Source organism: Mastomys coucha, unplaced genomic scaffold, assembly GCF_008632895.1.
Source record: "Mastomys coucha isolate ucsf_1 unplaced genomic scaffold, UCSF_Mcou_1 pScaffold18, whole genome shotgun sequence".
Taxonomy (NCBI): Eukaryota; Metazoa; Chordata; class Mammalia; order Rodentia; family Muridae; genus Mastomys; species Mastomys coucha.
In genome coordinates, this window is record NW_022196900.1 from 4777093 (window position 1) to 4799904 (window position 22812).

Sequence of the window (22812 nt, forward strand, 5' to 3'; positions counted from 1 at the left end):
GTCTAGTCCTACAAGCTGCCCTGACCTTTTCTCTGAGTGGAATAGGTATTAACAGTGAGGCCAGCCTGTGAGTTCTTGCCCTCAGCAGAGTCCTTTGGCTTCGAGGGGAGGCCAGGTAACACGCTTTCTTTAGGTCGAGGCAACCTTTGGACAGGACATTAAGAGTGTTCAGGAGAATGCAACTAGGGTTGCACGCCCTGCAGTTCAGCTTTGACTTAGCCCTTGGATATCAGACGGACCTGCAGAGTGATCTCCGCAGGCCAGTCGCCTCTGAGCTGCGGGGGAGGCCCCCATGTGCCTCGGCACAGGACAGGGGCGTTCCAAAAGGGTCTCCAACCTCTGACTTCCCGTTTGAAGACCGCAGCCCGGGAGCCCGAGGCCGAAGGCGACACACAGCTGGCCCATAACAAAGAGCCAGGGTCTAGGGCGCGCTGCCGCCCCCCGGGAGGTTTTGGAAACTCAGAGCGGCCAGGGCGGGGCTTCGGAGAGCCGCAGCCAATCACCAGAGGTCCAAGCGCAGGGGGCGGGGCCTGGTGCCAGCGGCTCTGCGGCCAGGCTGGGTCCGAGCATCCCGCGGCTTCGGACCCGCCCGGCCGGGACATGGCGAGCGTCCGGGCCTCCCCGCGAGGCGCGCTGCTGCTTTTGCTGGCCGCGGCGGGGGTCGCGGAGGTGACAGGGGGCCTGGCCCCGGGCAGCGCGGGTGAGTAGCCCTGGGAGCCACGGTCGGGGCGGTCCCGAGCGAGTGGCTCAGCGCTCCAAGATGGCGCAGAGCCGGGGGCGGGGTGCGCGTGCCCCCAGACCCGCGGGCCGCGGTCAGGAGCGTCGTACTGGAGCTGGACCCGGAGGCCGCTCCCCGCCCTCTCCTCCTTCTCCCTGAAGATCTTCCGAACCCTGGGGTGGTGGCTTGGGTTCGAGGCCTTGCTCTGTCACCTTCCAGACAGGGGCCCCTTGCCCTGCTGGACCCTAGTCCCTGGCCAGGGTCCCTGGCCAGGGTCCCTGTCAGAAAACAGGGAGGTGCCCGGGTTCTGGATAGCCCCGCTGGGCGGAAGGGAGACGTAGGTGCAGCTCCCCTACGGCTGCCCAGTCAGTTGTTGTCACTTGTTAATTTGACTGACTTGGCCTGAGTGGCGGTGAACTTTGATAGCCTCCACAAGGCTGCCTGTCGGGTGCACTGTCGGTCTGAGACCCGGCTGGGGGGTGGGGTGGGGTGGGGTGGGGGACGACGACTACGTATCGATAAATCACCCCGTGGTGGGCTGGCTTCAGGAGAGAGATGTGTTCTTGGGCTCTCTTAAAGCCGTTACACCAGAGATGGATGGAAAGCTTGACCGCTTATGATTGTCCTTCCTGCGCTTGCTCAGCGTTTGGATTTGACACTAACTCGTGCTTCCCGGGACACCTCAGGCTGATAGGTGGCGTAAGACAGGACCTCTGAGTTTGAACTCAGGCAAACAGGTTCAGAGGAGAGATGCGGGCGGGGCTGCATGTGCACAGAGGAGGGTTGACATTCTCCTAGAAGATGAGAAAAAACGAGTGTACACCTATACTAGCCATCGAAAGATGACTGGGATTTTTATGACAAAAGTAACGGAGGCGTGTGTTGCTTACAGGGAGAGGCACTTCGGGACGAACATACTCAGTCTCAACTATAAACTAATAAGGAAGCCAATAGAAAAGGAACAGAAGAATACTGTGAATTGTTGACTAATTCAGCTTATCTCTATGTGTTCTAGTTAGCCCAAAGATGTTTATTGAATACTAGTTACCCCTTCTTATCCCATTGTTGTAGAGTAGGGCTTTTAGGAAAACTTCAGTAAATTACTTAGCCTTAATCTTTTTTTTTAAATTTAGTATTCACATTCTTATACACTGTACCTTCTAGATCTGCGGTTCTCAACGTGTGGGACCCGACCCCCTTTGGGGTGATCCAACGATCTTTTCACATTTGTCACCTACGACCATCAAAAACACAGATGTGATTATGATTCATAACAGTAGCAAAATTAAAGTCATGAAGTACCAACAAAAACAATTTTATGGTTGAGGGGGGTCACCACAACATGAGGAACTGTGTTAAAGGGTCACAGCTTTAGGAAGGTTGGGAACCACTGGTATAGATTTTACTAAGAAGATTAACTAAGGTATCCATGTATAGCATTTAGCATAGCAGACATCAAAATGTTAGCTCTTAAATGTATTTGGACAGCCAGGTGTAATGGTTTGCACCTGTAATTCCTGGAAGGCTAAGCCAGGAATATTGCCACAAGACCCAGGCCAACCTGGGTCACGGAGTGATACCCTGTCTCAAACAAACAAAAAATGAGAAGCAGGAAAGGAAAGACCCAAATAAATAAATAAATAAATAAATAAGAAAGATAAATATAGGCCAGGCAGTGGTGGTGCTTGCCTTTAATCCCAGCACTTGGGAGGTAGAGGCTGGAGGATCTCTGTGAATTCAAGGTCAGCATAGGCTACAGACAGAAGGACATCCAGGGCTACACAGAGAAACCCTGTCTTGAAAAAGATAGATAGATAGATAGATAGATAGATAGATAGATAGATAGATAGATAGGATCCCTGTCTTGAGAAAGATGTATGTATTATGTGTGTGTGTATGTATGTGTGTATGTGTGTATATATGTGTGTATGTATGTGTCTGTATTATGTATGTATGTATGTATGTGTATGTATTATGTGTGTATGTATGTATATGTATGTGTGTATGTATGTGTATGTGTGTATGTATGTGTGTATGTATGTATGTGTATGCATGTATGTGTGTATTATGTATTTGTATGTATGTATGTATGTGTATATGTGTGTGTGTGTGTGTGTGTGTGTGTGTGTGTGTGTGTGTGACTGTGGGTGAATAAAGCACACTACAATTGTAGCGCATTTAATTAATTTGCAGTAAAAGATCCCTGGAGTCCTTTCACGGAGACTCGTTGCTGAGAAACTAGAGAGTGACTGCTGAGTGAGAGTTTCTTTTTGGTTTATAGAAATGTTATAGAACTGAATATGCTGAAAATAACTTAATTAATACACTTTAAAAGGGCGAACTTCAGAAGATGTGATTTATATCGTAGTGAAACAGCTGTGGAAAGAACAAGAGGCTTGCTATTTAACATTCTTTATAACACTTCAGAACACACTGGGCTGGTTATTTCCAGTAGCCCTTCCATCTCTAAGACATCTCTGGCTTCATATAGTTTGCACTGTTTGATAAGAGAAATTCCATGCTAGATTGCAAATTTAGCCTCGTTCCTGTGCTAAATTCTGGAAGCATATAGTGCTGGTTTCTTATGTGAAGGGCATTGGATAATATAATGGACAAAAGCTTCCACTGTGGATCTGTAAAAGGACTGAAGCAGAAATTGAGAGCACAATTATTAAATTGTGTCTCAGTGAAGGCCTGGTTTGTAGTCCTGTTCATTTCTCATTGTAGGCAATCTCATTTCTCCTCTCATTACCCCATCCAAGATAGTGTCCTCTGGTGCAAAGTTTTCCAGGTCACTGACCCCTCCTGCAGTATTGCCCTGACTGTGCTGTTCTTGGGGTGGAGGTAGAAGAGTGTTGCAGCTTGCTCAGTGATTGTCTCATTGGAGGATGGGATAAGAGCCCATGTTGCAGTCCCAGGGTCTGTGTCTTAGGGCAGGCACGTTAGTTAGTGGCTCTGTTTCTATTTAAGATGTTTTGTAATAATATAAAAGAGAGAAAGACGTGTAACATTAAGGGCCAAGTTTCAAGGAGTTGACATTTGAGGGATTATGTAATAGCCTAGAATCCAGAAAAAGAATGTAATGAATTTTAAGTTAGAAAAAGGAAACGCCTATCTGGAAGAAAGTAATAAAAAGCAGATTTTCCTCCTGCTGACTATCTTGGCCCCTGATGTAGAAAGAGTCAGGGCTGGTGACAGCCCAGACTGGACAGCTTATCCTGGCATACAATACAGGAGTTCCTCTCTGGCATTCATAGATTTAAGCAGTCTTTCATTATTCCTACTTTTCATCATTTAACACTCCTAGAAGAAAGTGAGAAGATGTCAAGGAGAAAGGCTTTGTCATTATAAACTGACTGTTAAAAAGGCAAAGCACAGTGGCCTGAGTTTGTTTATTCAGGAAACTGGCTGGCTATGGATGTCAGGCCCTGTTGTGAGTGCAGAGCTGGTGCCTTCAACAGCCTAAGTTCTAGGAAATAAATGATAGTAGAATGGAGAATCAGTAATAAATGGATAAAATGATTTGTGGGTATAAGTCTGGTGTGAAGAAACTTAACAACATGGTAACAGAACTGTGTGAGGAACTGCATGTGTCTTATGCAGAGCTGACAGGAACAGCCTCTTGGAGAAGAGACACTTGCAGTGAAGGTGGAAGCCAGCTAAGGTGCTAGCCATGTAAAAGGTGAGGATGTGGCAGAGTCAACGGAAAAAGAAGAGTTCCACCTTCATATATGTTTAAGACAGATTTTAGGAGTGACTGACCACCCTTAGTATTTGTTAAGCTGCTAATAGTGCCAGACACTACAGCCCAAGTTATAATGTGGTGTGCAAAAAGTACACATGTTCTCTACTTTTGTGGGGCTTACAGTTTAATGGAAATTCAGATTTTAATATTGCCAGGGATCCAAGCATAGTGGCACATGCTGGTGATACCAGCTCTAAGGAGGTGGAAAAGCAAGAGGATTTCAAATTTGAGACCAGCCTGGACCACCTAATGAAGCTCTGTCTTAAAACAAAACACAGACAAATCACCAAGAATTGCTGAATGTCTACCTTGATAATACATGGTTTAATTAGTACATATCTATTTCTGTTCCAAATCTAAAGAATATATTTGAGGAAAAACTGATTTCATCAAGCATGTAGCTTATGACGTGGCAAATGCTACAAAGTTTGGAGACAACATGAACATTGCCAAGAGTCAGGCAAGAGTACATGCCTGTAATTCCAACACGTAGAAGGCAGGGATTGGAGATTGCAAGTTTGATGCTCACCTGGGCATATAGCAAATTCCAGACCATCCTGGTTTTTGTGGGAGGAACCTGTCTCAAAAACAAGGGGGTGGGGGTGGCACACATCAGGCTTCTAGAGGTGGTTGAGTAAAGTGCCTGTTATGCACAAGAAGCACCTGAGTTCAGATCTCTAGCACTCACATAAAAAGTTGTGTAACAATATGTGTCTGTAATTCCAGTACTGGGTCCTGGGTATGTGTATGAAATAGAGGATCCCTGGAGCTCACTCAGTGAGAAACTGTCTCAAAAAAAAAAAAAAAAAGACGGAGAAGGCAGAGAAGAGGAGGAGGAGGAGGAAGAGGAGAAAGACTGAGAAAAACCCCAGACATCAATCTCTAATGTTCACCAACATATGCACCCATATGTGCAAGTAAACATATAAATATTTTTTTAAAAAAAAGCCAGATGTGATGGTACAACATGAATACTAGCACTTGGAAGATAAAGGCAGTAAGATCAGGAGTTTAAAAGTTGTTCTTTTCTATATAGTGAGTTGGAGGTTTGCATGAGGTATATGTGCTGCCTTGTCAACAGAATTCATATATATATGCATATATACATGTATATATATACATGTATATATGCATATATACATACATACACATATATTCAAACAAATATAAATAAAATATTGAGAGAGACATTCTAACCAAGAAATATTTCATTGGGAACTAAATTTTGTATCATTAGATCCCATGTTTATAATGGGAGCCCTTCAGAGGGCTAAGGAAAGTGGAAAAGTGCTAAGGAAGCAAGACTGCATTGGAAAGCTGTTGTCTGCCTCGCTGCTGCTCATTTCTTAATGCTTCATCTTTGCTTCTGTGCTTTCTGTACTCTCATGGGTCCTGAGTTCAAAGTCTCTTGATCCTGTAAGCTAGCACTAGTGGCTTCTTACCTTTTGTGTACTTGATTGACTCCACTTTGCATATTTCTTGTTAATCAAGCTGTTTTCTGAATTAAGAGTATATTATCATAATGTACTGGAATGAGTGACAGAAAATACCCTGTACTTCCTTTTTTGTTTAAGGGGCATTACATTTAAGGGGCTGCAGGGATGGCTCAGTGGTTAAGGTCATTTGCTACTCTTCCAGAGGGTCTGAATTCTGTTCTCAGTGCTCACATCAAGTGGCTCAAAACCTCCTGTAACTCTGGCTCCAGGAGATCTGACACCCACTTTTGGCCTCTGCAGGTACCCACCTGTATATAGCATACAGACAAAGACATACACATACATAAATAAAAATAAAAATAAGCTTTGAAAAAACACATAAATTAACAGAAAGGCTGGAGAGATGGTTCAGTGGCTAAGAGTACTGGCTGCTCTTCCAGAATCCCAGAATTCCATTCCTAGCTCCCATGTGGCTGCTCACAACCACCCACTTAACTCCAGTCCCAGGGGATCTGACACCCCCTTTTGGCTTCCATGGTCACTGCATGAACAAGGTCCACAGACATAATGGGGACAAAACACCCATACACGTTAGATACATAAAATTTAAAGGCGTATAACAGACTGTATTATTTTTTAATCAGTGAGTAGTTCTTTAACTGAACAGCATACCAGAAACTTACAGTCAGTCTCTGGTACCAAAAGAACTCACATGAACTAATCAGAGGTTCCATTCTTCCACTTTGAATTAGCCAGAAAATCAGCAACTGGATTAGAGAAGAAAGACTTACTTTGAGTCCAGGTGATAAATGTACATTTTCCTCACAAAATAATTAAGATTTAAGGGAGTGAAAACTGGGAAAATATTTGGAAATTTTAGAGGTTGACCAGTAGGAAATAGGTAGCTGATTAAGAGTGACATTACCTTGTCTCTAAAAATGGGGAGGAAGAATTAACATGGAAGTTATATTGATGTAAGAACCAAGTGAGATCTTTATAGCGTTGACAATGGGGACGATCTGTAATGTAGAAATAAACAAAATGTGTACGTGTGTGTGCAGACAGATGCAGCAGTGTGATGATAGTATTGAATGTGTGCTGGATATATGCTGAAGCATTTACTTTTCGCTCTCCCTTGGCTGATTTTGTATATCTATATCTATATCTATATCTATATCAATATAGATAGATAGATGTATATATATAAAATATTATATACATATATGCATATATGTAGATATATATGTGCATATACTTGCATATCTTTATGTCTTTGTTTTGGAGAAACTAGAGGAGATTTTTTTTTTTTTAATTTTAAGACTGTCTTGCATTGTAGCCCAGACTTGACTCCAATTCATAGTGACCTTTATCCCTGAGCCTCCTAGGTGCTAAGATTACAGGGCTGCTTTTATATGTTTTTTATAAGTTAAAGTTGCAGTTGTCATTTAAATATTTTTAGTGATTATCACATTCTAAGTTGTCTTAAAATCAAACTTTATTGTAAAAGATTTCACATACTAAAAATAAGATTTTATTTTTTAAAATTGGTCTTTTTATTTGTAATTTCAGTATTAGCCCAGATTTTGTTTTTTCCCTCTCAGTACTGTAGGATAGATATGAATATATTTATTTACATACATATTCTGTTTTAACAGTTCTTTGGGATGTATTTATTAGAGAACCTATTTTCTTTAGCAGAGAAAACAGGAATGACTTTGCAATGACAAAATTGAATTTTAGTCTTTGGGAGGCTTCTGTGGCAAAATCCCTTTTAATTTCCAAAAGCCTATAATTCTAGGGGTATTTACTTTTAGATTATGGTGTGTCTTTGCTTCCTTAAATGCTAGCTGGCCTTAGCAATTGCATTTTCCTAGTGTAACTAGAGCATGCCTGCTGCTCACTTGCCTCTTTACTTTCCAGTGGTCTCCAGCAGCAGCTGGGCCTAAGTGTTTCAGGTTATTAGACAATCCTGCTTGAATATTCCTAGGCTATATCTATTCCTTCCTAAAACCAGCAAGCATGGCTCTTAGCAACTCCTTGTTGGTTTTCATTAATTTTATAATCTGAGTCTTGGACTAAGACTTGAAGATGGCATGTGTATCCCTTCGGAGAGGGTTAAACTGGTGCTCTTTATTCTCGGGTCAATATGAGGCTTCATCTTCACCTCTTTCTGCCTTGTCCAGTCCCATTTTATGACAATGCACAGGGTTTTAAACTACAGCAAAGTAGGGGAACAAATAAACAAACTAGAGTCAAAGTGTAAAACCAAATGTTTCTGGAACAACTTGCCCCGTAGCCAGCACTAGCAGAGCATGTTTCTCTTGTAGTCATTGTTTTGTTTCTGCAGTCTCCCATCCCCAGGCCCAGTTATAGTTGAATGATGACCCAATTAATCCACCTTAATTATTCTAAAAAAGATAAATGCCTTTAATTACTTTAATTGCATTCAGATTTTTCATATTCATAGTGAAGACATATGAATTGAGTATGCATATACATTTATTTCTTGAAAAAGGTGTAGTCTAAAGATTAATTATAAGTTTTTGTTGTTTAAAAGTAAGAAAAATATGCACTTATCTAGTACTGTCCACTGTTTAGAATCAGCAGGGCAGTGTGATGGGGCACGGTTCTGGGCCTGGTGGTGGGGTGGCAGTCCTCCCCGGGGCGGAAATGTACGATTAGAGAGGAATGCTGGGCTGAGAGGGAAGGGGTTATTACTGGAGGACTTCAGGCTGCCCTCTTTCATCCTATTTTGTCAGAAGTACCAAAAAAAAAAAAAAGCTTTTGGAAAAGTTAGAAGGAAAGATGCCAGAATGTCAGCAGAGGTTGTGGTGGAAAGCATTTTCCTTTTCATCTTTATTTTCCAAATTTTGGTTTCTTTCTTTTTTTGTGTATATATATTTTTTTAATTTTAGTTTTGTGCCAAAACAAAAACACAACTATCACCTCAAAAGGATAAGCAGTCGTTTATTCTGAAGCCAAACAGAAGTGGCCATATCCCAGGAACATAGAGTTAGGTTACCCCAAATCCCATGTTTCAGCGTTATAACAAAGAAAATCCTAAATCAAGGCACTTCAGATACGTTGGTGGAAACATTAAGTGCATGGGTTGAGCAAAGTGGAGTGAGTAACTTCTGCTGGTCTCAGACGCTGTCTGCTAGTATTCTTAGCCTTTTGAGTGGAGGAAACGAGGATTTTGTTAAGTTAATACATTCCAGAAAGTCACTGTGTATATAGGGGACTAAAGATAGTCCAAGATAATTCGTAATTAGGCTCTGGACCTGCAGTAGTCCAACCTCTGCTGTCATTGAAGTGAAACTGTTATTCAGCCTTGCTGGAGGGTCAGTTGAAGATGCAGTTTCTTTCTGGAAACTTCTCATTTGGAAGTCACTTTACAATAAATTTGACCTTCACTATTAAATATAAAATGGGGGAGGGGATTCTGTATCTATAGTTTAATAAAACCTCCAGTTGCTATGAAAGTTTTAATTAGAGTACATTTCGTGACTCTGTTTTAAATAGACCTTTGCTTCAAGGGACTTTTTTTAATTCCTAAGCCCAAATCAGACTCCTGTCTGCCTGGTTGTTTTCTTTTTAAGACTGTGTTTATTGGGACCATATGTTACTCTGAGTTATCTCTCCTCCAAATCAGCTGGATTTTCTGCCCTCAGATGACCTTTGTGTTAGAGGGCAGAACTGCCAGCTTCTACAGCACACCAGGTCAGAAAGAGGCTTCCTTCCCCTCCCAGTGGGGCTGCAGACCGAGTGCCTGTGTGTGTGTGTGTGTGTGTGTGTGTGTGTGTGAGTGTGTGTGTGTATAGATACACGCACTTTCCATTTTTGATTTAGAAAAACTTCCCCACGTAATCCAGACTGGCTTTCAACTCCTTTCTACTCCTTCTGCACCAGCCTCCAGATTGCCGGGATTGCAGCTCTGCACTGTACCACCAGGCTGAGGAGGATCGCTCCGCCAGACACTGAGCTCACAGGAGCTAGTCTCCAGTGCTGCACTTAATGGCCTTTGAAATGCCATCTAAGAAGATTTCTTTTTTTATTCACTTATTTATTCATTCTTGTCTCCTCCAATACTAATCCGGAGTTCAGATCTCCAACACCCAGTGAATGGGTTTACTAATTCCAGCTTCAATTGGTGGAGGCAGGGGATCTTCAGAACAAGCTGGCTAGCAAGACTAATCATGTCAACAAACTTGGGTCTTGATCAAAAGACCCTGCTTCAATAATTAAAATGGAAGAGCAGTTGTAGATGATTCTAACACCAACCTTAAGTTTCCACATGTATTACACCATGTCCACATGCATCCACATATGCATACTCTTGCAAACATTCATACACACACACAGATTTAAAAAAGAAACCTGTATGAACATGTTTAAAACCCATTTTTATATTTGCCTCCTTTCTCAGTTTTTAAAGGGACCAGTTCAGACGGTGACAGTTTCAGTTCAAGCCCACACAGTGACACATCTCAATCATATTATACCCTGTCTGTAGATGGCGTCACCTCCCTCTTCATTTAGCACTGTCTTTAACTCCTTTCCTTGGCTAGGATGATGCTGTCCTGCTGCAGCAAACATGTAGAAACTGCTTTTCATAAAAGGCATTGAACTCTTAGCCTACAAGGTAACATAAAAGCAAGATAAAGTCTAGCATCTCATCCTTCATTTTGTGCCTGTCTCTTTCACTTTGGCTCAGACTTAGGCTTGACTGTCCCATTAATCACTCATAGAGTAGCTATCTCCTTGATCTGTCTCACTCCCTTCAAGGTGGAAGTCACAGAGATAAGCCATTGTCCTAAACCTGTAGGAGCAACCAAACTTTGCAAGACAGACGACTTTTCTCTGCCTCCTGGAGCAGAGGTAGTAATAATCACGTGTAGGAACTAGATTGGTCCTCTTGAGCTTCTGACAGCTTATAACAAGTTCTTAGGACCTTCCTTGTGAAGAGAATGCTAAGACGGTCAGTCAGCCCACACCTTAACCAGTATGCTACGATCCAGTTCTGCCATAACTGACCAGAGTATGTGTAGACCCTGCCAGCTAAAGTGCATAGCCCTACCAAGACCGCTTTCTACACACACTAACCTTACTTCAGGTTCTTTGAGTACAGTGGAGCCTGTAGTTGTAGGCTGGAGCTATAGTTGTAGGCAGTTTTGAGCCTGTATGGTATAGGTGCTAAGAATTGAACTCCCATCCTCTGGAAGAGTAGCAAACACTCTTAACCACTGAGCCGTCTGCCCTAACCCAACTCACATACTTTTGGTCTAGGGACAGATCTAACATTCCCATGACCAGGTTCAGTAGCTCACTAGAACAACTCAGAGTTCGGGGCAGTGGTATACTTCAAATTACTCTTTGAGGAGTAACTCCAAGGTAGAATATAAGCTTCGTGTACATCTGTGGTCATATATAAAGGATGTGAGCCAGGAGGACTAGCCCAATAAAGACTCACAGGGCCAAGTCTGGGAGGAAGTGCAGAGCTTTCTGTCCCTTCTCAGAAAATATGTGCATGCATGCATGTGTGAGTACATATGTGTGCTCGAATGTGTGCAGTTTAGTTTTTGAAACGTGGTCTTACTGTGTAGCCCTAGCTGTCCGGGAGCTCACTATGTAGGCCTGACTGGCCTTGTATTCAGAGATCTATATGCTTCTGTTGGGATTACAGGTATATGCTACCAGACCCAGCAGAATCATTATTCATTTACATATGTAAAATCTCCCCGACACATCAATGTAGTCATCAGCCAGGGAAGCTTCACTGAGTTTCTGTGTCAGAGTTTTTATTTGGTTCCATTGTCTAGGATTAATAGAATTTTTGGTCAGTTCCCATCTCCCTCTCACCACCAAAGGTTGAGAGGTCAAGTTGATAGTGACTCATTCCCCAACTCCCTGCTTACAGTGTTTGCCTTTCAGGCCTGGTTCGGTCCCATTCTGAAGCCATCCCATTGGATTACTCTGTATCGTAGCAAAGGCATTCTTGTTGAGGAAATTCCAAGAACCTGGAGTCTTCCCTCTCATGGGGTAGAACAAAGCCACCCAGATTCTTCATTGTACAACCTAACTCTGGAAAGAGGGTGTGTGTACTTCTTGAATTGGAAAGAGGGTGTGTGAACCTTCTTGAATTAGAAAGAGGATGTGTGAACCTTCTTTAGTTGGAAAGAGGATGTGTGTACCTTCTTGAACTCAGCTTTGCCTTCACTGGTCCATACTGATAACAGTATTTTTTAAATTCCTAAGTATTGTGATCAGTGTGAATTCCACATCAGCTTCTAGCACGTGCCATCTTCTTGACACATTTTACTTACTTGATTTCCTGGTTGCTGTTGTAGCAGGCAGAGCATGCTCTTGCTCCAAAGGGAATAAGAAGTATTTTATTCTGAGCTAAATATGAGTGATCATGGCCCAGCAACATGGGTTCCGGTTCCCCTAGTTGACATGGTCCACTGTGGAAAATCTTCTGTAGTCAGACAACAAAAGAGTAATAAATCAGTAGTTTTTATAGTTACTAAATATGTGGATAACATCAGGCAGGTGGGAAGATCTCTGCTCTGTTTCAGATACTATTTTATTACACTCTTAATTTGGGGGTTAGGAGGAGCTGGTTAATGCTTTGCTAGGTTGATGCATTCCAGAAATTTTACTCGATAGCCCATCTGATAGTCAAAAGGAAATCCTGTCTCATACAGAGGTGGGTGATAATGACTCTAAAAGGGACTAAAGATAGCCCACGATAATTGGGTTTACCAGAGTTAGGAAGTCCTAATCAGTCTGTAGAATATTCAACTAAAGTGTCTTTCTCAGGGAACTTCTGTTCACTGTTCTTTCTCTTAATTTTCTTCCTATATGTTGGCTACTCTTCTTCATTTAACACATTCAAAATAAACAAACAAGCAAATGAATAAGTAAAAAGAAATTACATGTGATGTTCCAAAGTTGGCTTTTTTATCTTTTTTTCTGAGACAGGGTCTCACGTAGCCCAGGCTGGCCTTGAACTTCTAATCTTCCTGCTTTTTCATCCCAAATGCTAGATCACAGACACGGGCTACAACACCCAACTAGCAGGTGGCTCTCTGAGCAAATTGGTTTTCATTCTCCTGCCTTCTATCTGTGGGTACCTGCCATTCCGGGCACCTGCCATTCCTTCTCTTGTATGTCACGTAGTGGTTGACCTTCTCCTGCTCTATTGCAGTCATATTTCTGTTCCTCTGTGTATCTCAGGTGTGGCTGTCATTAAGATCTGGTGCTACATGTACTTTTTAGTAGAAACTCCCTAGATAACATCATATCTCTTTATACCCTTTATACTCATGACTTGCACATTTGGATCTTTAAGCTAGGCTCTTAGCTGTATTCCAAGTTTTGGCTTTGGTTACTAGAGTTTCCATCTGAAAGTCCTATAGAAACCTCAAATTCAACAAGTCCTAAACAAAACTCACCACTTTAAAAGCAAGTTAGTTTTGTGTTATAGTTAATAAAATATTGTCCATAGAGTAATCTTAAGAACTGAAAAATATATATAACAAGCTCAGTAGAAAATGTAGTACATAGAAAGTACACATTAATACAGAAGTAGAGGCTCACAGCCATCCATTGGACTGAGTACAGGGTCCCCAATGAAGGAGCTAGAGAAAGGACCCAAGGAGCTGAAGGGTTTGCAGCCCCTTAGCCTGAACAACAATATGAACTAACTAGTACCCTCAGAGTTCCCAGGGACTAAAACTCCAACCAAAGCGTATACATGGGGGGACTCATGGCTCCAGCAGCATGTGTATAGCAGAGGATGGCCAAGTCGGTCATCAGTGGGAGGAGAGGACCTTGGCCCTGTGAAGGTTCTATGCCCCAGTGTAGGGGAATGCCAAGGCCAGGAAGTGGGAGAAGGTGGGGTGGTGAGCAGGGAGAGGGGGAAGGGAACAGGGGATTGTTTTAGTTTGGGGTTTTTTTTTCTTATTTTTTTTTTTCTTTTCGAGGGAAACCTGGGAAAGGAGGTATTGTAAATAAAGAAAACATCTAATAAAAAAAAAAGAAGAAAAAACCAAAAAATATTTTTAAATGAAAAAAAGTACACATTAAATAGTAACTTATATTTATATTGTAACACTTTTTATTATATGAGTGTCTTTCCTATTAGTTTCTCTAGGATAAGGACCATATCTTCAAACCTAGCACCCACATTGTAATAGATGCTCATTGAAGATCTAGTTAAAATGAATAATGACAGCCAGGTGTGATAGTACATGACTTAGGACCATCCTAATACCAGCACTTTGGAAGCTGAGTCAGGAGGATGAGGGATGTGGAGGCCAGCTTGTATTAAATATCAGGAGGACCTGTCTCAAAAACAGAACACACAAAAAAAGAATCTATGGAGCAGTGAATTCTGTTGTATAATTCTGACAGTATAACAGTGAAACATCATGTTTCCTCTTCTCCCTAGGTGATGTGTGCTGTAATCATTCAAAAGATAACCAAATGTGCCGTGATGTCTGTGAGCAGGTAAGCTTGGTGATGTTAGTGAATACAGTCGGATAAGTACTAAATTTGCCTTGCAAAAGTCTGTTGCATAACAGCTTTAATAATGTGTTAACTGACATGAAGCACTGGAAAGGGACACAGCATCATAACTCAAATAATATGGAAGCAATCAGGCCACCCTTGAAACAATACATTGTATTCTCAAGACATTTCAGTTATATTAAAAAAAAAAAAACCACTATTATAATGCAAAAAAAGGCTAAGAGATGATTCCAGATAAAATTAAGTGATGTGACTTGACAGTCAAATGCAATCAATGATCCTGAAGTGAAAAAGAAGTTTTGCAACAAAAATTAGTGAGACAAATTGGTGAAGCTTGATTATATAGACTGAACATGAACTGATAGTATTTTATCAGTTGTGATCCTGAGTGTGGTCACTGTATTGTGGTCAGGTGTGACAGAGTCCTTATTCTAAAGAGCTAAGATTTAATTTGGAGTGCTTTTTGTTTGGGTTTGTTTGTTTGTTTGTTTGTTTGTTTTATGGACAGTGCCTCATGTATCTCAGGCCTGGTATTGCAGTTGTACACCACCACACCTAATTTATGCAGTGCTGAAACTAGAACCCAAGGATTTGAGCATGCTAAACAAACACTCTACCAGCTGGGATACATCCCCAGCTCATGTTAGGATCTAGGAACAAATAATCACTGTCTCTAATGAATCCTAAAATAATCAAGATGCTCACACTAACAATATGTGCATATGCAGAGAAAGATAAAGGGAATGTGATGTGTTAATAATTGGCAGACCTGTTGGACACAGTGGATTCATTGTCTTACGTACTTACTGTCTTAATTTTTTTTGTAGTTTGAGTTTTTCTGGTTGAATATGTAAGTTCTATTGCAGCAAGATGTCTTGCTAAAGTCTTAGCTGCCGTTTTCCACCTTAGGGCTTAGCCTTACGTCATGCTAGCCTTACAGCTTGAGAAGTGATGTTCTCAGTCACCAGTGACATTTTTTTAGTAACAATCTGGAAGTGATGTCATCTTCATGTTATAGATAAAGAAATTGAAATATAAAAAAAGTTAAAAAGCTTACCAAAGTTCCCACACCAGTGATTGGAAGAATAGCTACTGTATGCTCAGTGATGGTCATTATGCAACCCATACTTAACTATCTATGCAACCCTGACATATGGCCAAGCCGGCGTCCACTTCCTCAGAGCACATTAGTTATGGTCTCAGGCCATGTCCTCACCACTGGTCTAACCTGTCAGTGCTTGGGCTTTTAAACTTATTTTGTGTTTGCCTTTTTTATTTTTGAAAAATATAGAGGAAAAACAAGGAGATGATTTTGAAAATAAGGGTTTTTTAAATTTACTTTGTGTTTGAAAGTTTTGCCTATATATATGTCTGTGTACCACTTGCATACCTAATTCATGCAGAGGCCAAAGAAGGCGTTGAATTATTAGAACAGGAGTTGCAGATGATCGTGAGCTGCCATGTGGGTGCTGAGAACTGAACCCAGGTTCAGCCGGAGCTTTTAACCACTGAGATATCTCTCCAGGGCCCCAGAGATTATTTTAAAACTATAGCGGTCTCTGTGCTTTCTCCCAGTGCACTGCTGAGATTGGTCACATACTGCTTGTCTTCCCTTATTGGCCTCTTTGCCTGCTTTGTTTTTATTCCCACTCTTCCTTGTATCCTTTTATAGCGTAAAACTTTAAGTAAATACGAAGATAGAATAGTCAACCCCATATTGAGCTTTAACATTATTAATCCTGGTCAATTATGCTTCACTTATTATAAGTCTTAGTCTTCCTATTCTTCCCTAGCCTATTAAAGAAAGTTTATATTGGAGCAGACCATGTCATATTATTTGTTACATTGTTTCTCAACCTATAATTTATAAGAACTTTAGACAAAAGAATACTGGACAGAGGGTATAACTCAGCTATAGATATGGTTAAAATATCTCACACAGATAATGATGTTGATAACAACAATTGCTCTATGATCACTTGTTTAAAAAGACTGTTTGGGGATAGAGAAGAGATGACTCAATGGGAAAGAGCACTTACTGCTCTTGCTTTTTATTTAATTTTAAAATTATGTATTTGTATGTATGGGCACATACTAACGAGCACAGGTGCCTGTGGAGTTTGGGAACAGGTATCAGATCCCCCTGGAGCTTACGTTAAGAGATGTTGGGAGCCACCTAATGTGGATGCTGGGAACCAAACTCAGGTCCTCTAAAGAGCAGCAAGGGCTCTTAACCACAAGGTTTACATTGTAGCTCAGGCTGGCCTAGAACTTACCATGTAGCCCAGGCTGCCAATGAATTCCACAGTCATCCTGCCTCAGCCTCCTTAGTGTTGGGATTACAGATAAAAGCCACCATACTTGACTGATCTACAGCTTTCTTGGAATTGCTTTGATGAGTAAGTTCAGTCATTTATCCTGTTGAGTTTCCCATAGTTTAAACTCAGTTGTTTGAATCTCTCTGGTATCATTTAATGTCTTGTCTGTGCTTCCTAGTAATCAGTAGTTTGATTTCGAGCAGAGCCATCTAGGAGTTATTTAATGCCTTATATTAGTCAGGGTTCTCCAAGGAGCAGACTGAAAGGATGGACACAGAGAGAGACACTCAGGAGTTGTATGCACTTTGTGTGTGTGTGTGTGTGTGTGTGTGTGTGTGTGTGTGTGTGTGTGTGTATGTGTGTATATGAGGTCAGTGTGGCCTGGTCCAAGTGTTGGGATTACAGGTGTGTGCCCCCATACTTGGCTATTTTCATTTAATTTTACTTGATAAACGTTTAAATTGAATAGCCAGATTAGATTTACATTTGCTTTTTGAGGTAAAGCCAGATACTTGATCAGACTGGAAGATTTTTTGGTTATTTTGTTTGGCAAGTCTTCCCCATGAATAATAATAGGTCTAGCTGTCCCTTTCTATGATAGTTAATAGTCATTGCTGATAATTGTCTAAATGCACTAATTCACTAGATACTACAAAATGGTGGCTTTCTAGTTCCTATTAGTTTTTAATTACATTTGTAAGTTACAGAGAAAAGTGTCTCCTGAATACACTTAACTGGAAATAAATCTTTTTCATTGTTCTTACCAATCATGCATTTTATGGTCTTTTTTTTGGGGGGGGGCGTGTTTCAAGACAGGATTTCTCTGTGTAGCACTGGCTATCCTGGAACTCATTCAATAGACCAGGCTGGCCTGGAACTCAGAAATCTGCCTGCCTCTGCCTCCCAGGTGCTGGGATTAAAGGCGTGCGCCACCACTGCCCAGCGCATTTTATGGTCTTAACTTTGCAAGAAACCATGAAGATCTCTCTGTAACATTCATATCTTACTGAGATACCAAACTGTAAGTGTGCTTATGACATCCCTGTGAGAAGTTGGTTGTTTAGTCCTGTGAGCCTCGACAGCTCTTCAGCTTATGCATTCAGAGATGGCCGTGTCTGTAAGCTTATGCCAGTGCTTAACTGACTTCACCTCACTAGCAGCAAGGGTAAAATAAACAGAGTTTATTTTGAAATTACCATCAGTTGATTAAAAACAACTAGAACAGTTAGAATAGATATCTTCTTGCTTTTCTCTTTCCTTCTGTCTGTCTTTCATTCCTACCCCCCATAGGTTGTAGCTTGTTTTCCTCCACTTTCAGTTAATAGAAAGATTACCAACTCAGTGTAATTGAACTTCCTCGATTGTTTCCCAAATAGTGTTATAAGAAATGTTCCCTCAGAAGCTACGTGTCAGGCTGGCATTGTGGAAGCTGAGGCAGGAGGATGCTGAATTCACACCAGCCTAGGCTGTGTAGTGAGACCAAGTGTGTAAAGCAAATGGTAGCTTGATATAGAGCCTGCCGAGGTTCCTCTTACAAAGAAAAGCATTCTGGGAAGCTGGGGCGTCTAGAGGACGCTACTTTTACCCCTCTCCCTTTAAAACAAAAATGTCTCAAAGATTTTCAGCCTTTTTCTTTTTGTCAAATAGATTTTCTCCTCAAAAAGTGAATCCCGACTGAAGCATCTGCTGCAGAGAGCCCCAGATTATTGCCCAGAAACGATGGTAAGCTTTGCGGCATCTCAGGAGCTTCGCTCGCACAAAGGCATCTGAGGAGTCCCTTTAGATTTATCAGCTTCTTAAGTGTGGGGGGAATGTGTGATCAGGATAAAAATTTAAACCTAACTTTTTAAAAATCTTTTTACAAGTTGGTAAATAAGTTAGTGTCTTTCACCTGTTATCTTCTATTTTAGGGCCTAGGTATGCCAACAGTCTTAAATATAATGTATTCCAGTCTTTAAATTTCACTGTAGTATTTCGTCTAGAATTTAGAATTTTATCACTGATTTGACTAATTTTATGAAAACTCTAATAACTACATTTTACATTTATTTGGATTTGGAAAGTTGAATTTGAGATAAGGGGAAATATGTGGCTGATTTCTTTCTAATGCTCCCTTTCTGGCACACTGTTATTGATACACTGCTTGAAGTCTGAATCAGGAAGTCTGGCATGTCTCCGGAGTTTGGGTGGGTTTCATTGTTTAGAATGTGTGTGGGCTTGGCCCAGAGAGCCCGGGTATACAGGAGAGAACTTCTTTAGATACAGTGGCCTCTGTTATATGGAAGGAGGACGAGGCCGATGATGGTCAAACAGTTCTGACTTCTTTTCTTTAAGTTGCCCAGCAGACACTTTCAGTGCACTTGGAAAAGCTAACATTAATAAATAACCTGAGTAACTTGGCTCACTTTCAGTACTTTTAAGTGGGAAAATGAGAAAAGGATGTGCAGTAGTTCTCATTCTCAGTGTACCCATTTTTTATACTTTGTGTGCGTGCATGCATGTGCACGTGTGTGCGCCATGGCTGGTAGTACACTGAGATTAGTGTACTACCACCCTGTGTGCAGGAGCTTCCACCCTGAAGGTTCAAGGGGCCCAGGAATTTATCATGTAATTTAGAATTTTAGAATTAGAATTTCATGTGTAAATTATCATGCATAGAAGCTAGTTATTTGCATAAAAGCATTTTGGTCATTACAATTTCAGGTTGAAATTTGGAGTTGCATGAATTCATCTTTACCAGGTAAGCAAACTTATTCCATGAATGTAAAATCAGCATCATAGTCCTACACCTGATCTGTATACAGGATTTTTAAAATGGTGTATTTATTATTGCATTGAATGAGTGTGTCTGTGCACGTGCACATATATACACTTCTCAGGAGCTGGCACTTTCCTCCCGCCTGTTGAGGTCTATCTCTCCCTTTGCTGCTTACTGACCTGTGGGCTTCAGCCTCCTGTCTTGCCATAGGAGTGCGGGATTGTGGTGAACACTACTTGCTTCATTCATCTTTTTAGAGGAGTCCCTGACATTATCAAACTTGCAGTGTGAGCACATTTACGGTGCTGAACTTTGTCACCAGCCCCTGAGTAGCCAGGGATTTTTATCCTCTTTGCCTTTAACACCCACAATTTTAAATGTATAGCTTAGTTTCATTCTGTCAGTCCTATGTAACTCTTTTTTTCTTAATAGCAGAGTCTCATTATGTATTTTTGGCTGGACTGGCCTGGAGCTCTCCATGTAGAGCAAACAGTGCTAGGATTAGAGGCATGAACTATCATGCCCACCCTAACTATAATTCCTACCTCCACATCTGCCATTCCCTGGAAACTAGTCTTTGGAAGATCACCAGGACCTCTTAATTCCCAGACCTTTCATTTTTTCTCAGTGTTTGTGCTCTTTGAGTTTCCTATAACATGTGATCTTATAATCTTATAACCATGTGATCTTATAACCTTGGCTTTAGACCTCAGACTCTGTCCCATGCCTCCTCCTCTGTAGCTGTTCTAATATGCACAACTTTTCCTGCCTCTCTCCACGTTGGACAGGTAAGTTGATAACTAGTCACATCTAGGAAGGGACTGTGTTATTTGTGACTGGTAGTGCCTGGTAGATATCACTGCCTAGATCTCTGTATTCGGGTAACATCTGAAGTACAAAACCAAATTAGCAGAAAGATACTCATTCCAGTGACATGCCTTTTGCAAGGTCTTGTATCTGTCTTTTCTATTCCCAGTTTAAGTCTTTGTTACTACACTCTTGGGATAGAATATTATAGTAAATTTATGATTAATGTCTAAGTATATTGTATGTGTGCTTCTCATCTCCTTCAGAAAAAATACCTCAGGAGATTTCTGCTTCCATTGAAATAAAGTCTAAATTCTGTACCCTGGCATACATGGTCTTCTATAATTGAAACTCATTTTCTAGTCCTAGTTAAAGCCAATGCTTAGAAAAAAGGGAATATACCTTATGTTTCTTGTGAGGAATGCTGTACTCTCTGAAGCTTGCATTCCAGACAAATTGAGCAGTACAGTTCTGTTCAGACCAAAGTTTAATTTCCACAAGGGGATACTCCTTATACAATTTATCTGTTTTGTAATTTCATATCCCATGTAGCATATAATGGAATAGCTTATCAGCAGTAGGGATTCAAAAATGAAAGAGCTTGTTGAATAAATTTGTTTTCTAAGGTTCTAGGTGTATGGAGATAGCAGTGTACTGCATTATGAATTAACAGCTTATGAAGCTTATGATCCACACAGATACTGTTCACTATTCTAAGTGTACAAGGATCTGAACCTGGAAGCAAACTAAACCAAAATAGTGCATAGTCATTTTGTATGATTAGGTGTGCCCATCAAAGCCAGGATTGGTTCATAGAAATTGTTCCTGCATATTTTCTGTATATCAGTTTTTAAACAAGATAATGAGTTTTTGTGCTATTCTATATACCTAGTATTTTAACACAAAAGGTTCATGTGCTTTTTTTTGCATGTTTGATTAAATTATATTAGAAATTTTACATGTGATGCACAGTATGAAATAAGGAAAAGTTCTTTCTGGCTTTCCTTACCTTGCATGTCCTCTCATAGAGATGCTGCGTACCCAAGATGAAGGATGACAGAGCTCAGGGTGGACAGAAAGGCATAAAACCAAAGGGCCTAATATTATATAGTGTGGTACCCTAAGGAAATGACATCAGTGGGAGTAAGGGCCAGGGGAGGTGCATAATCGTTTGGAGGCCCTGCTGTCTGAACTGGTTTTCTCATTGACTTGTAATGATATCCATTACTTTCATATTATTTATCTCCACTGATACTTATGAACAAAACATCTGAACATTTTGTTTTTCAGGTGTATTTAAGAAGTCCGATGGTTGGGTTGGCTTAGGCTGCTGTGAACTGGCAATTGGCTTGGAGTGCCGACAGGCATGCAAGCAGGTAATCCCTGACAGACAAGCTTTTAAGCATCATGGAGTACAATAGGAGTTTAGCTGTGTGGTTTTTGAACTTTACTGCTTCATAGCTATGGAGGGAGAGGTGGCCTGAAAAACCTGTAAATTCCGCATTAGGCTTGTTGTTCTCCAACCTTTTCTTATTCTTTTTCCTTCTTTTCTTAGATTTCTTTACATGTTTATTTTATGTGTAGGGGTGTTTTGCCCTCATGTATGTTTATGCACCGTATGTATACCTGGTGCCTGTGGAGGCCAGAGGAGGCATCAGATCCCCTGGAACTGGAGTTATAGATGGTTGTGAGCCACTACATGAGTGCTAGGAATTAAACCTGGCTCCTCTGGTAGAGCACCAGTATCTTAACCACTAAGTCATCTCTCCAGCCCCTTTTGCTTTCTGTCTATCTCTTTGCCACACAGAGAAGAATTTTTGAGATCAAGGCATTTTGCACTTGCTCAGGACATGCTGAATCATTGTGTAGCTCATTTTGTCTTTATCTTCCCTTCCCTTTTTCATCGTGACTTTACTCTGACATGTGATCCTTTCCTTTCCCTGCTCTGAAGGCACATGTGACCCCTCCCTCTAGTAAGCCAGGACTTCTCTTTGAGTAGGTGCATCTCTGCTCCAATTCAGATAGGCCTCTGAGTCTACAATGCATGGTTTTCCAGTAGCTCCTCACACTAGTAACAGTGGCTTCCTGGGTTTGCTATTCCAAGTGCTGGGTAGAGAGCTAACTGGGAAGCTGGCTGTTTAAACTAGCCCAGATCATAGCCAGAAACTTGGTCTAGAGACGGTTCTCTGCAATATGTGAGATGCCAATGTCCCCAGCACTTCTGCTGTTGAGTGTTTGTGGCTGCCTGTGACTTTCTATGTACATCAGACAGGTCCCAGTCTACAGTTCTTCGGCCTCTGCCTCATGGACTGCTGGGATTACAGGAGCAAGCCACCACACCCAGCCTTACCTTCACTTCTATGTAACTGCACTGTACTATATATAGCCTGCTCTGCAATATTTGGGCAGCACATGACCCAGGGATCTGCTACTCTCCTCCAAACCTTGAAGTAAAGTTGAATTACACAGGTTTAAACTCAAATCCTGGGGACATAAAG

The 22812-nt window shown here is 41.3% G+C and overlaps 1 protein-coding gene across 2 annotated transcripts in view; it reads left to right on the plus strand.

Annotated features, from left to right (window-relative positions):
- The first annotated feature begins 504 nt into the window (after positions 1–504).
- The window catches only part of Reck (reversion inducing cysteine rich protein with kazal motifs), a 73935-nt gene continuing 51627 nt past the window's right edge, over positions 505–22812 (plus strand). The window contains exons 1-5 of one of the 2 annotated variants that reach the window (XM_031377239.1): positions 505–700; positions 14352–14410; positions 18397–18471; positions 19453–19489; positions 21605–21690. In XM_031377239.1, coding sequence (XP_031233099.1) covers positions 601–700; positions 14352–14410; positions 18397–18471; positions 19453–19489; positions 21605–21690 — 357 coding nt within the window. In that variant the 5' untranslated portion in view covers positions 505–600. Of the gene's footprint in view, positions 701–14351; positions 14411–18396; positions 18472–19452; positions 19490–20213; positions 20296–21604; positions 21691–22812 lie in introns of those variants that run through there. The other variant, XM_031377240.1, reaches the window with a different exon arrangement.